The sequence below is a fragment of the Geotrypetes seraphini genome, chromosome 9, assembly GCF_902459505.1.
Source record: "Geotrypetes seraphini chromosome 9, aGeoSer1.1, whole genome shotgun sequence".
NCBI classification, from domain to species: domain Eukaryota; kingdom Metazoa; phylum Chordata; class Amphibia; order Gymnophiona; family Dermophiidae; genus Geotrypetes; species Geotrypetes seraphini.
Genome location: NC_047092.1, coordinates 123,377,872 through 123,394,264, shown reverse-complemented (window position 1 = coordinate 123,394,264; position 16,393 = coordinate 123,377,872). Strand labels below are relative to the sequence as shown.

At 39.6% G+C, this 16,393-nt stretch overlaps 1 protein-coding gene across 4 annotated transcripts in view; it reads right to left on the bottom strand.

The window, feature by feature from the left end:
• GIGYF2 (GRB10 interacting GYF protein 2) overlaps positions 1 to 16,393 on the bottom strand; it is a 674,098-nt gene that overhangs the window by 71,300 nt on the left and 586,405 nt on the right. For all 4 annotated transcript variants that reach the window (XM_033959534.1, XM_033959536.1, XM_033959537.1 and 1 more), the window contains 2 exons: positions 16,052 to 16,270; positions 13,680 to 13,885 (listed from right to left, as the gene is read on the bottom strand). In XM_033959534.1, the coding sequence (XP_033815425.1) occupies positions 13,680 to 13,885; positions 16,052 to 16,270 (425 nt within the window). The remainder of the gene's footprint in view (positions 1 to 13,679; positions 13,886 to 16,051; positions 16,271 to 16,393) is intronic.

Genomic DNA, 16,393 nt, shown 5'->3' with positions numbered 1-16,393 from the left:
CGCCCTCCCCCTTTTCGGTTTTAATGTATTTAATGATAACCTTATTTATCATCTTACTAATAGTTTTTGTGTTTGCTTTTTTATTTAAATATGTAAGCATGCACTGTTATTTAGGGAATGAGAATTTTGCTTGATTATGATTATATGAATGTACTAACATTTTTATATGTATTGTGTATTTGCAGCATTTTATTATGACCCTGACATAGTCCTAGACGAAACATGACCATGTCAGGCACCTGCTTTTAAAACCTGGAGTGAGATAAATGAATAAAGATTTAGAAAGAGTATAGATAGAGACCAAGGGGGATTTACGGGTTCAGACAAAGATCATCGTACAGGTCATGGGCCTGGTGGGCCGCCGCAGGTGCGGACTGCTGGGTGCGATGGACCTCTGGTCTGACCCAGCAGAGGCAACTTCTTATGTTCTTTATCTTCTCATCGGCTTGATGTTTTTGCTGTTTCCATGTTGGATCTTGCTAACCAAATGCCTTGTTTTTTTCTGGATTAGGACAATAGGCTTGAACAATATTCTCTTACAAGGTGCTATTAATTGTTCACCCAAGGTGATGTTGTAGATCACCCTTTATACCTTGTAACTAAGGTGTATCAATCAATCTTTATGGCCCTCAGAGATGCCACCCAGGGATCAATATGATCATATCCCTAGGCTTTACACACCCTATCGTCATCGGGTCAATATCAAATGTGAAAATGATATAAACTTTTTTTCTTTTTTGCTTATTTTACTCGTATGTATTAAACTCTTTTTGCTAATTTTAAAACAATAAATATGGCTAATGAGTTTAAGGTAGATACTTAGCTTCACCGGGATGGTTAGTAGCTGTTGGTAAGGGATACATATGCCAACATGTTTCACCCCTAAGAAGGGGGTTTCTTCAGGGCTACTATCCCTGCAAACAAGAAACCTTGTTTAGGTGTGGAAAACGCTAAGCATAACATGTAAAAAATATCATTCACACCATACATATGTATTATCATACCTTATATGTTAATTATACACGGCTGGCCACCCGATCTAAGTTTCTTTAAGATGGCCGCGGCGTGCTTGAAAGTGACTTTAAATATCCCAAACCCCGGAAGTGAGGTGGGAAGGGGGAGGGACAGAACCCAACCTCTACACACACCCACATTTGGGGGAAGGGAAAGGTAAATAAAGTTATTCTATTTTGCTCTCCTATCCTCCCATCATATTGGTATTGGGGAAGACATTAATACTCCCAGCGAAAGATCATAAAAGGGATGACCACTCTAATTCTAGGTTTAACCCTTGGGGGATAACCGATTTCAAACGGTATATCCACTGCTGTTCCAAATAGTTTAGCCTGGCCTCCACATTCCCCTGTGTCCCCTCTGTCTTAAGAGTGTCAATGACACGCCATCTGATCTGATCTGTTTGATGTTGCTTCAACAGCCAGTGTTGAACTAAAGGTGCGGATAAGTTGCCCGTCACTATTCTGGATTTATGCTCATTGAGCCTTAAGTGAATCGCACGTTTGGTACGACCTACGTATACCAGAGGGCAGGGGCATACTATAACATATATAACCCAAGCTGATTTACATGTTGTATCTGTTCTAGCCTGGATGACTCTACCGGTACCTGGGTCCTTCCAAACATGACCCCCTATGGTCTTGTCACACCATTGGCAGTGAGAACAAGGAGCATGGAGGCCCAATGGTTCATGAACTGGTCTGCGGCGTTTCAATAGTTGGCCAATGGTAATACCCTTCGTGTATGTAATAAGGGGAGAATCAACCAAACCCCTGAGATTTTTTAGGATATGCCAATATTCCCTAATAGATCTCACCATAACATTAACCACTACCGAATATGGTAATACGCAGACCAGTTCAACCTCCTCCCGGACAGAACAAGATCCCCTGTCTGAGTCTTGGAGAAGGAGGTCCCGATGGGCAAAACGAGCCCTTACATATGCTTGATGAATGCAGTTCTCTGGATAGCCCCGAAAACGAAAACGTTGGCTAATGTCTTTAGCTATCCTCTGGAACTCATTTAGGTCTGAACATACTCTTCTGGCTCTTAGGAATTGGCTAATGGGGAGACTGGTTTTAAGTCTGTGGGGATGGAAGCTTCCAAAATGTAGCAGAGTATTTCTAGCCACTGGTTTTCTATACAGGGTGGTCTCAAAAGCAGTACCCACCCTATATATTGTGATATCCAAAAAATCAATTTGGGACCAATTATACGTAGCAGTAAACTTTAGGTTGGGGTCCACCGTATTGATCCATTGAATGAAATTAATCAATTCAATCTCCGATCCAGTCCAAAGGAAAAAAATATAAATATCGTCCAAGAACCTGAGCCACAGTTTTATATGAGCATTATAAAAACCAGATGGATAGATGTTAAGTTCTTCAAACCGGCCCACATACAAAGTAGCCACCGATGGGGCGAAAGTAGCCCCCATCGCGACCCCATGAATTTGTCTGTAGTGGGTCTGCTCATATACAAAATAATTATTTTCTATAACCCATTTGGCCAAACGCATAAGAAACTCCGTAGTGATACGTTGCGGTCCTTGTCTAGCATCCAGGGTCATTCAATGGATCAATACGGTGGACCCCAACCTAAAGTTTACTGCTACGTATAATTGGTCCCAAATTGATTTTTTGGATATCACAATATATAGGGTGGGTACTGCTTTTGAGACCACCCTGTATAGAAAACCAGTGGCTAGAAATACTCTGCTACATTTTGGAAGCTTCCATCCCCACAGACTTAAAACCAGTCTCCCCATTAGCCAATTCCTAAGAGCCAGAAGAGTATGTTCAGACCTAAATGAGTTCCAGAGGATAGCTAAAGACATTAGCCAACGTTTTCGTTTTCGGGGCTATCCAGAGAACTGCATTCATCAAGCATATGTAAGGGCTCGTTTTGCCCATCGGGACCTCCTTCTCCAAGACTCAGACAGGGGATCTTGTTCTGTCCGGGAGGAGGTTGAACTGGTCTGCGTATTACCATATTCGGTAGTGGTTAATGTTATGGTGAGATCTATTAGGGAACATTGGCATATCCTAAAAAATCTCAGGGGTTTGGTTGATTCTCCCCTTATTACATACACGAAGGGTATTACCATTGGCCAACTATTGAAACGCCGCAGACCAGTTCATGAACCATTGGGCCTCCATGCTCCTTGTTCTCACTGCCAATGGTGTGACAAGACCATAGGGGGTCATGTTTGGAAGGACCCAGGTACCGGTAGAGTCATCCAGGCTAGAACAGATACAACATGTAAATCAGCTTGGGTTATATATGTTATAGTATGCCCCTGCCCTCTGGTATACGTAGGTCGTACCAAACGTGCGATTCACTTAAGGCTCAATGAGCATAAATCCAGAATAGTGACGGGCAACTTATCCGCACCTTTAGTTCAACACTGGCTGTTGAAGCAACATCAAACAGATCAGATCAGATGGCGTGTCATTGACACTCTTAAGACAGAGGGGACACAGGGGAATGTGGAGGCCAGGCTAAACTATTTGGAACAGCAGTGGATATACCGTTTGAAATCGGTTATCCCCCCAAGGGTTAAACCTAGAATTAGAGTGGTCATCCCTTTTATGATCTTTCGCTGGGAGTATTAATGTCTTCCCCAATACCAATATGATGGGAGGATAGGAGAGCAAAATAGAATAACTTTATTTACCTTTCCCTTCCCCCAAATGTGGGTGTGTGTAGAGGTTGGGTTCTGTCCCTCCCCCTTCCCACCTCACTTCCGGGGTTTGGGATATTTAAAGTCACTTTCAAGCACGCCGCGGCCATCTTAAAGAAACTTAGATCGGGTGGCCAGCCGTGTATAATTAACATATAAGGTATGATAATACATATGTATGGTGTGAATGATATTTTTTACATGTTATGCTTAGCGTTTTCCACACCTAAACAAGGTTTCTTGTTTGCAGGGATAGTAGCCCTGAAGAAACCCCCTTCTTAGGGGTGAAACATGTTGGCATATGTATCCCTTACCAACAGCTACTAACCATCCCGGTGAAGCTAAGTATCTACCTTAAACTCATTAGCCATATTTATTGTTTTAAAATTAGCAAAAAGAGTTTAATACATACGAGTAAAATAAGCAAAAAGAAAAAAAGTTTATATCATTTTCACATTTGATATTGACCCGATGACGATAGGGTGTGTAAAGCCTAGGGATATGATCATATTGATCCCTGGGTGGCATCTCTGAGGGCCATAAAGATTGATTGATACACCTTAGTTACAAGGTATAAAGGGTGATCTACAACATCACCTTGGGTGAACAACTTGTTTTTTTCTGGGCCTCTTCTTCTTAGCCATGGCAAAAGCTATCCTCTTATGACTATTTTAACCCTTCCCAGGCTACCTGTGGGAAACATTATCTTGTCTCATTTAGCTCCATCCGTTTTTGTATAACTGTCTCAATCTCAACAATGCTCTACCACTCATCAGGCTGTCATTTAGAAGCCAATATGGGACTATCTGTTTTAGGAGCTAGCCACCTTAATTCTAACCATGATCTGACCAAATGATATATTTCTCTCCTACCAACTGTACTAATTCCTTCTTCAATTATATCATATCAACTGTTTCTATAAGTTATGACTAATCAGATCCTTAGCAAAAGTCTTAAACCAGAAGCCCTTAATATCCTTATTCATTCTTTAATTATCTTGTAGGGATGGAGATCTGATAAGTTCTGATCCAGGGCATCAGAACACAGGCAGGGTCAACACACAGGCGGTTCTGAACGCAGGCCGGGTTGGCACACCGACCTAGGCCCTGTGTGCGGATCGAGGCCTGTGTGTGGATCCAGGTCTGGGTTTGGTTCTGAGGCCCTGTTTCTCATTTCCTCTCCCTCTCCCTCCTGCCACGTATACATTCTAAGACTGAGTGTGTGTGTTTACTATGTAACATTCCTACATTATCTCTAGGCTAGATTACTGTAACACGTTGTATCAAGGAATAACACATAAAGAACTGAAAAGATTGCAAATTATACAAAACACAGCAATAAAAATTATCACCAATTCAAAAAAAATATGTCCACGTGACATCACTTCTGCAAAAAGCACATTGGCTACCAGTCTAGTACAGAATTACTTACAAAACTGCGTTATTAATTTTTAAATTCCAACAATCTAATGCCCCAATATTTCTAGACTGCCTTCTGATACCATACACCCCATTTAGGACACTCAGTCTCAGATCAACAGAACAGCATCTTCTGACCATCCCCTCCTTAAAAGTAATAGGCACTAGGAGATCTATTATTTTTTCGGTTATAGCTCCTCAGCTCTAGAATAATCTACCAAATTATTTCCGTGGTGAAACCACACTGGAAAAATTCAAAGGTTTTTAAAAAAGTTTCTTGTATAAGGATGCATTTGAGACATAGACAAGATAACCAGTTTACGGTTAAAATCTTGTATTTATATCCCAATACCAAGTTTTAATCAGTCCTCATTTATAGGACTCAAAAATAAAATTTTTTTTTTCTTCTTCTTTTTTTCTCTCCTTTATTCTCACTTTTTGCCCCCCCCTCAATGTGTTACTCATAAATGTTTCTCCATTTTATTTAACGATTGTAGTTCATCCCCCTCTCCTGTATCAGTACCAAATATGTACGTATATATATTATTTTGTAACAAACTGTCCTATGGTTTATCCATTTTTTTAACTTGTAATACATTTGAAATATTTGACATTGCGTGCACAATAAATTTTAATAAAACTTGAAACTTTATGTGACCATCTCTGGGAAAATGTGATTAAAGAAGAAGATCCAAAAATCAGAATTATCACTTGAAGGACCTCAAAAAACGTTTCATATTCTACAATCCCTTTCCACAATTATCTAGCGCTGAATTCATTGTCAAGTTAAAATGTCCTCCCATAATCGGTGGCTCCTCCTAAATTGCAACTTTCCCAATACCACATCAACCCCCCTTCTATGAGTTGGGGGCATATGATAGTTGCTACTGTAAACTTTCTCCCATTAATAGAAACATTTAAAAAACAAATACCATCCTTCCCAATTTCTATAAACCGGATGACTTTCCACCTGCAGAGGCCTAAACATAATCCCTATTCCTTCCCTCTTTTTACGTGCACCATTTACCGTGAAAAACAAAATGGTGGAAAACTGTCTACTCACTAAGCACTACTTATCCCGTTTAATAAGATGGGTTTCTTGAATCAAGAAAATGTCATCTTTCAAACATTGGCTTCCTTGATCAACAACTGCCTCTTATAGGGAAATTCGACTCCCATACAGTTAAGGTCAGCACTCTTAAGCATATGTTCTCCAAAACCCTTTGGCCCTCTGTAGCTCATTTTTTAAAGTCAAACACCCATCTAATGTCTTTATTGCACTCGCAAGCTGTGCTCGCTGCTCACCTTCCCCTTCTATCCCCTTCAAACTCCCCCTGTTCTCCTCTCCCCTGCTATCTTCTCCTTTTTTTAAAGGTTGCCTTTTTCTTCCTCATCTCAAATACTTCAGAAAAGACCTCCCTTCCAGAGACATATATACTCAATCATCAGTCCTTCCCTCATTCCTTCTTCATATTCCTCTCCTCTCTAGCCTGGTTTGTTTGTGTCTACTTCTTACCCTTACTGTCCCATGAAATCTCTGCTGCTTCTAGTCATTTGACCTCTCACAAGAAGCACTTCTTCTCAGTGCTTCATACTTGCAGGCCCCTCTTTGATCCCCACTTACCCCATAAACTTTTCTCCCTATCTTTCAAGTCTCATACATGCCAATAAACTTACATACCATCTCCCCTACCCTTACCATTTAATCCCATACAGTCCCACACTCCTGCCTTCAATGTATTCCCCTCTTCTCAGCCAATTCCCCAGTCTTTTAGACCCCACCTCTCCCATTCCCAATACTCAGGAAGAGTTCATTGGTGTCCCTTAGAACAGCAATTCTATCATGCTTCCCTATAGTGACATCCTTTAGTCGCTCAGCTGCTCAACACCTGAGTCCTGCCAGCTCTCTCTTCTGAACTCTAAATGCAGCATTGAATCATTGCGCTCTACTTGCTCAGGTGCTGCCCTGCTCCTCAATGCTTCCAGCTGTGTTCCACTTGGGTATTTTTTTAAACTTGTACCTACTACACCTGGTCATTTAAAGGCTCCCAATTTTTGCTCAGTATCCATATCCATAGCTTTTGCCTTTTCCATGTAATACAGACCTTTCTCCTCCAGCATTGCCAAGGCCTCACCCACTATGGTCACCTTCTTACTGGTTCATCTAACAATCAGTAAAAGTCCAAATGGGAATAACCATTTAGAGAACACATTTTCTTTCTTCAAAAGAATGGTGACTTTTCAAAATACGCTCCTGTTTTGTATGGGTTATTTACAAAAGATCATTAAATATTTCAATGTCTGGATTGTTCCACTTTATAGTGCCTAATATTTGGGCTTTAATTATTAGCTTTTCTTTCTCATGGAAATTATGCATGCAGGCCACAATATTTAGTGGAAAGTTTCTTTCTCATGGAAATTATGAATACAGGCCACTTATTTTCACCAATGATTTCACCAACTGATTTGAGTTTGTCTTTTGGACCACTAGGTCAGACACTAGATTGTCTTATTGCTGTTTGCACTTATTTTCACCAACATACTGGAATTAGTATTTTCCCTGCTCCCCATAAAGCTACAGTGGATTCTCCATACCACAGACTTTATCACTACATGAGGGGGTGCTGAAAAGTTCTCAGCCCAACCAAGAAGTGAATAACATGGAACCATGAAACTTACAAGTTAGTCCACATATTCACTCCTAAGTTCAACACACTTGGGACACTAGCCTGGATTCTGTATAGGACGCCCAGGAGGGGCATCCTATACAGAATCGGGCCTACACTAGCCCTGATTCTGTAACCGGCTTCCATGTTACAGATGCCGGTTACAGAATCGGGTTAGAGTAGACGCGGCCGCTACACTTATCGCGGCAAGGGATCTCCCTGCCGCGATAAGTATAGCGGCCGCCTGTCCGATTGCCAGCAGGAGGGTGCCCAACCCCTCCTGCTAGAAGATGCCCCCCCCCCGACACTACCAATCGCCGGCAGGAGGGTGCCCAACCCCTCCAGCCGGAAGATGCTCCCCCCTGACACTACCGATTACTGGCAGGAGGCTGCACTATCCCTCCTGCTGGAGGATGCCCCTCCCTCCGGACCCCCCCCCAGCGCTAACACCCGATGACCACCCCTAACCTCCCCCCAACTAACCTCCCCCCCAAACTAACCTCTAATTGTTGGCCGGCCGGCTGGGTCTTGCTACTGTCCAGCCGGCAGGCCCGCCTCATCAAAATGAGGCAGGCCCACCCCTTCCCGGCCCATCCCGCGAAGACTAAGGCCTGACTGGCCCAGGCTCTAGAAGCCTGGACCAATCAGGCCTTAGGAATAGCGGGTCTGCCCATCCCCACTAAGCATAAGGCCTGATTGGCCCATGCTCTTAGGCCCTGGGCCAATCAGGCCTTAGGCTTCGCGGGATGGGCCGGGAAGGGGCGGGCCTGCCAGCTGGACGGTAGCAAGACCTGGCCAGCCAACAATTAGAGGTTAGTTTGGGGGGAGGTTAGTTGGGGGTGGAGGTTAGGGGGTTGTCATCGGTGGGTGTTAGCGTGGGAGGGTCTGGAGGGGGGGACGTCCTTCGTTAGGAGGGATTGGCATCCTCCTGCCAGCGATCGGTAGTGTTGGGGGGCACCCTTCTGCCAGCGATCGGTTGTGTCGGGGGGGGGCGGCGTTCTGGCAGGAGGGGTTGGGCACCCTCCTGCCAGCGATCGGTAGTGTCGGGGGGGGGGGCATCTTCCTGAAGGAGGGATTGGGCAACCTCCTGCCGGCGATCGGTTGTGTCGTGGGGTGGCGGCGTTCCATCAACAATGAGAGTGTCTAATGGGAATAAGTCCATGTATTTTCAAGATCCTGCAAAACTTAAAGAGTTTCTATTACAAGAAGAACCAATGACTACATGAAGGAATATATGTTTTCAGGAAACAGAGAAAATAGGAAAGTCTCATCTGAAGAAAGAAGAAAGAAAAATGGAGATAAAATGAACAAGATGAAGATGGATAAGAAGAAAGAAGAGGACAAAGACTATTGATTGAACAGAATATTTTTAACACATTTGAATTTTTTTTGATTTCATTATTTTAATATATTGAATGCTATGACATTCTTAATTTATTAAGAAATCAAATTATTTATGGAAGTTATTACATTCATATATATTTATGCTATTATTAATTGAGATGAATGATAAGAATTTCTTAAATAAGGATATAAAGATAAGGAATTAGGTATTTGAATGGGGGATAATTAATAAAGAAGGAATTAATTTTAGACTTTTTATTAATTGATATGAAAATATCTACTTTATTCAAATACCTATTCATATTGAATTTATTGTGGATGATGATGTGTGAGAATCTTTAAAATTATTGTATTAATACTATTATCAATATAGATTAATTGTATGAAGGGGTATATCTAATTTAAACAATGAGTATTTAATATACATGGAAATATAGCTAAATTTGAACAATTTTAAAAGTATATTGAGGGGGTAATATATTACTTTAAAGAGAGGATATGTTTATAATTTTATGACTTAATTACATATAACTCTTATAATCATAAATTCACGTAGATATTAATTGATATGAATTACAAAATTGATTAAATAAAGGGTTAAGTCTAGAGAATTGGGATTTTTAAAGAAGGGATAATTAATTAATGAGCAGGTAAAGGAATATGGGATTTCTAAATGTTTCTTTGCACCTGCAGTGGGGAAAAAAGCTGGGGTTGCTGTCCAGATAAATAGGAAGTGCAATGCTGATTTCAAATTAATAAATTATGATCCTTTAGGAAGATGGGTGCATATCAAAATGGTTCTGGGAAATACAACCCTGGATTTATTTAATTTATATGCTCCTAATTCGAATCAAATGGAGTTTTTCAAACAAGTTCAACAATTACTGTTACCACTGGCTGCTTCTAATTTAGTCGTAGCAGGGGATTTCAATGCTGTAATGGATCCGATTTTGGATAAGAGACCAAGTAGAATTATGAAATCGTTAGGTTTAGATAATTTGGTTCAATCTTGTAATTTAGTTGATATATGGCGTATTCTTCATTTTAATGATCAGGAATTCTCTTTTTGTTCTCAGGCCCACAAATCTTTCTCACGAATTGATTATATATTCGTGTCTAATAATATAGCGCAGCGTATGATGAATGCAGTTATTGATCCCATTGTAATTTCAGACCATGCTGGTGTGTGGATTGACTTTCAGAATAATGATATAGTACATTTTAATCCAATTTGGAGATTTGATAATGTTTTACTTGCGGATTCGAACTTTATGGAAGATTTTAAATTAAAGATGAATGAATTTTTTCAAATTAATAATTCGGACAATATTAATGCTGAGATTTTGTGGGACGCATTTAAAGCAACAATAAGAGGAAATATTATTTCATATTCAGCATTTATTAAAAAACAACTTAAAAAACAATATGTTGATTTGGAAAAACAAATTAAAATATTAGAAAATAAATTAATTGAGAAATGGGAACATAATACCTTACAAAATTTATTAAAAATAAAAGCGAAATACAATGAGATTTCTTCTCAATTTGTGAGGAAAGATATCTTCTATAAGCAAGTTCAGTATTATGGTAATTCAAACAAAGCTGGAAGATTATTAGCAAATTTTCTTAAAGCAAAAAAAAGAAAATCTAAGATTATTGCAATTAAAGATACACAAGGCAATACACATACTAACACCAAAGATATTTTAATACAGTTTCTTGATTTTTATAAAGATTTATATTCTTCTGAATCTTATGAAAATAAAGAACAAGATGGGTTAAATTTCTTAAATTCATTTATTGGACCAAATGTTCCGGATCATATAAAACGAAGTTTAGAAGATCCTATATCTTTAAAAAAAATAGAATCAGCAATGAAGTCTCTTAGAGTTGGATCCGCTCCGGGTGGTGATGGTTATACTGTTGAATTTTATAAAACATTTCAAAATATTATCTTACCATACTTATTAAATTTGTATCAATACCAAATAAATAATGGGAATATATCAGGTACTATGGCTGATTCGGTAATTATTGTCTTACCAAAACCAAACAGGGATCCTACCTTGGTTTCAAATTACAGGCCTATCTCTTTATTAAATGTAGATGGTAAGTTGATTGCTAAAGTATTAGCAATAAGATTGGCAAAAGCTCTTCCTTTTATTATTGATGTACACCAAACAGGATTTATTGCTAAAAGACACTCATCAAATAATACTAGATTAGCATTTCACTCTTTAAATTTAGCGAAAAATATAAATGATCCAGTTTTTATGGTATCTTTAGATGCAGAAAAAGCATTTGATAGAGTGGAATGGAGTTATATGTATCAAGCTCTGGAATGGTTTGGAATAGACCCCGGTTTTATTAAAATGATTCAGACTTTGTATAGCTCTCCTGGTGCAAGATTATACATTAATAACAATTTATCAGATAGATTTAACTTGCGTAGGGGAGTTAGACAAGGATATCCTTTGTCCCCCTTACTTTTTGATGTTGTTTTAGAACCCTTATTAATTGCAATTAATCAAACTAAGGAGATAAAGGGAATCCCATTTTCTTACTGGGAATTTAAACTTTCTGCATATGCAGATGATATATTATTATATTTAAGAGAACCAGGGAATACTGTTCCAAGTTTACTTAATCTTCTAGAGAAATTTGGAAAATTTTCTGAGTATAAAATTAATTGGAGTAAATCGGAAATTCTTCCAATTAATGTTCACTGTACCAAAGGATTATTTGATTCATATTCATTTATTTAGAAAGAAGACGGGTTAAAATATTTAGGAATTATTATTAAAAATACAATTGAAGATACTGTCAAAGAAAATGAAAAACTTTTATTAAAAAAAATAACAGAAATGTGTGAGCAATGGAATCCTTTACATCTTTCTTGGTGGGGAAGAGTTCAAACAATTAAAATGATGATACTGCCTGTGGTTTGTTATCAAATGAGTATGATACCAATATTTTTTCAGGGGTCATTCTATAAAAAGTTAAACAATATTCTTACAAAATTTGTTTGGTTTGGGAAAAGACCCAGAATTGCTTTAGTATCTTTACAAAGACCAATTGTGGAGGGAGGGGTAAATTTTCCAAATTTTTATAGGTACCATCAAGCCTATATTCTAAGACAGGGTATGTATTGGATCCTCCCAGATCTCATGGAGAATGTACCAGATTGGCTATATCTAGAATGGCGGCTCCTGTTCCTATTACATTTAGAACATCTCATTAGTATAAAAATGCCTAGACGATATAAGGATAACAGAATTCTATTGGATACTTGGAAGACATTAAGATATATTAGTAATTATCACCAGAGCCAATTGCTAAATCATTAAATCAATCTATTTGGGTAAACTCCAGGATCAAGATTGGCGGATACAAAATTGTCTGGAAACAATGGATATTTGCAGGTATTCGAACATTGAATGATGTTATTTCAGAAGGATCAATGCTTAGTTTTTCACAATTGCAACATAAATTTGGATTAAATAAAACACAATATTTTAAATGGCTGCAATTGAAGCAAGCTATTCAGGAAGGGTTCTCTGAATGGAAAGATCTTAATACCCAATATAGTCTGCAGGTTCTGTGTTTCCAGGCGGATTTTTTGGGTCACCAAGCTGCAAAATGGTACAAATTGTTATATGGATTTTTAAATAAAAAAAAGAAAATTGGACTTAGGGATATTTGGAGTATTGAGATTGGTCAGACAATTTCTGAATCTCAATGGCCACGATTTTGGTCCTGGAGATTAAGATCTACAAAGTCAGCATCTATGAGTCAAACTTGGATGTTTTTGTTACATAGAGCTTTATGGACCCCTACGCGCTTACAAAAGATAGATAGTACTAGATCTAATAGATGCTGGCATTGCAGAGTAGAAGTTGGGACATTAGACCACTTAATTTTTTTTTGTCCCTGTGTAAATGCATTTTGGAAATTAATTTGGCCCCAAATTAATGAATTACTAGAAAATCATGTAGGACTCTCATATGATACTATACTATTTGGTACAGCAATGAGAACTCAGAGTCCGATTTCAGCAAATAATAACAAACTATTATTAATATTGACAGGAGTCGCCATGCAACAAATAACTCAAAATTGGAAGGGTTATACCAAATTAAATTATATATTTTGGTGGAATTCAGTCTGTCATACATACAAAATGGAAAAACAATAGCATTACAACAGGGAAATCTTCATAATTTTAGGAAAATTTGGGAACCATTGACTCGTTATTCTAATGATCAGATTTAATAGCACATTAGTAATAGTTATATTAGAATGGGGAGGGAAATGTATATTATATGGAATTAAGAAATGAAAAAAAGGGGAGGGATATATTTTATGTGATAAGATGATTTATTTGTAATCACAATTTTCATGTATTAATTGAAGATAATTTGTACAACTCATTTATTGTAAGAATGTAAAAATCATAAAAAAAAAAAAAAAAAAAATATATATATATATATATAATTGTACCATAATCTATGGCAATTAAGTTTGTGAGAGCATAAAGTTGTGAGCAAATCCTACCTGAGGTTGGCATTGTTCTTATTTTTGTTTGCAGAGTTTCGAGGACCCACATCTTTCACTGCATCATCCCAGAATCCCATGTTAGAATTCTTGCTGTCAACACTGCTCCATATGCTGCTGACAACATCTGGCGTCCACTGGCTTGTGTTACTAGCATTTATGGCTCCCCAAACTGAATTCCCAATGCTGCTGTGTAGGTTTGAGGGCTGTGAAGGATAAAGCAGAAAAGAAGTGTCTGAGAAACAATACAAGAGACTGAGAAAGATGGATGTTCAGGCAAGAGCCACTCTATTACTGGTAGATACATTTGATACAAAATTTTGTGGTTAAACATGGGAAGAGAGGGGAGCTAGATGTGAATTTAGTAGGGGATCTTGTGGACTCATCGGTTCAAGAAAAAGATAACAAAAATAATCCCAGATAAAGGGAATCTTACAGTCAAGCTTTATTGGCTAGTAGTAAAATATATCCTTGCAAAGTGGGCAGCTGGCAGGCTGGATGATCCTGGTGGTCTTTTTCTGTTATTATGTTTGTTTATTTTTATTTGGATTTATATTCCGTCCTCCCCAAAGAGCTCAGAACGGGTTAGTTTACATTCATAGTGTTACAACATAAGAGTTTACATACAGTGTGTTATAATATATCTACTTATAGGATTACTTACTGATGCTGGAGAGGTAAAGATTAAGTTTGCATTCAATAGTACAATAGATAAGGAGTTTTGATAAATATTGCATAGTTTCAGAAGAATACTGGGTAGAGTCACTTTAGACTCAGGAGAATGGTTGGGTAAGGAGAAGGAAGGGGATGCATGATACAATCTGCCCACTTTAGTTCAATGGTAGTCTTAGGGTCTAGTAGGGGTGTGGGAACTGAGACCTCATTGTTCAGAGCATGGATAAAGTTTATGCATAAGAGAACAGCATCTTCGAGTGTCAATCCCTAAGTCACAGTCCATAGAAAACATTGCTGAGCTCTAAGACATTGGCATCTTTGAGTGTCAATCCATAGAGAGCACTGCTGAGGCAACTCTGGTGGGGCAATGTGGACAGCGAAAGTTGGAGGAGTAGAGGGCTGCGGGAGTGACTAGGCAAAAACTACAGGAGTAATTTTATAAGAAACTTGAGAATGTAAAAACGGTGCTTTTTACACTCAAGCAGGTGCTTATAAATTTGCCCAAGAGAATACTGCATAAAAGTAGGTACTTATAAAACATACATAGTACAGTGGTACCTTGGATTACGAGCATAATCCGTTCCAGGAGCATGCTCGTAATCCAAAATGCTCGTATATCAAAGCAAGTTTCCCCATAGGAAGTAAGGGAAACTTGCTTTGATATGTTCCCACCCCCCACCTTCCCCCCCCCCCGAGGCCAGCAGCGCTGCTCCCCCCTCGCGATCCGGCACCCCCCCGCCGCCCTCAGGCACCCCCCCGCCGCGACCTGAGATCCCCCAACCCACCCGAACCCTCTTCTTACTTCCAGTGTAGCCTCCGCATCGGCATCGGCACAAGCATGTCCTGTGCCCGAAAATCTGCTTCCTGTGCCGGGCCTTGAGCATGCGTGCATGCTCAAGGCCTGAGAGTTCACGTTGAATGTTGAACGTGAACTCTCAGGCCTTGAGCATGCGCACATGCTCAAGGCCCGGCACAGGAAGCAGATTTTCGGGCACTGGACATGCTGGTGCCGATGCCGATGCTACACTGGAAGTAAGAAGAGGGTTCGGGTGGATTGGGGGATCTCAGGTTGCGGCGGGGGGGGGGGTACCCGATGGCGGCGGGGGGGGTGGGGGGGGCTGCGCTCGTAGAGCGAGGCAAGCTCGGTTTACAAGGCACCAAGTTTGCGAATGTTTTGCTCGTCTTGCAAAACACTCGCAAACCGGTGCACTCGTAAACCGAGGTACCACTGTATCTACTTTCATGTGATATACTGTATGTAGGTGTTCTGCAGGAAAGAGTAGGCAGAGCAGAGGTGGTATTGGCACTTATACCTGCATGTGCACTGATTTCTATGGACACATACATGCACAACAGCTATTTTTGCCACATAGCAGGTGGAAATTTGTGTAAGGGGCTTCTGGGTAGGCTACTTTCTACAGACAAATGGAGTGTGTGTGGCAGTGGTTAGATCTACAGCCTCAGCACCTTGAGGTTGTGGGTTCAAATCCCTCATTGCTCCTTGTGACCCTGGGCAAGTCATTTAATCCCCCATTGCCCCACGTACACTAGATAGAGTTTGAGCCCACTGGGACAGATAGGGAAATATGTTAAAATACTTGAATGTAAAACCACTTAGGATATAAGTGGTATATAAATAAACTGTCAAATTGTCTTAGTGTGAAATTACCTATTTCATTTGGATTGATATAACTTACCGTGGTGGTACAGGTAGTGACAGGAATGGTTGTGCCACGGGCTCGATTCTGCTGCTGGTGTTTTTGCATCTGCCTAGCCTCCTCTTGTTGGATCTCTAACAGGGATTTGGTAATACCTGCTGACTTGGACACATTCCCCCAGCTTGAAAGCTTTTGTTGTTGTTGCTGCTGCAGTTGCTGTTGGTGCAAAGCCTTCATCAATTCTCGTTGCTGTCGTCTCTGTTGTAAGAGACAGATATTTCAATCAGTTTTCTAGCACCAGTTATTCTATCATATAAACACACCCATTGTATGACAATACACTGGCATGTTGTTGAAAAACCCAACATGAGTCAGTCAGCT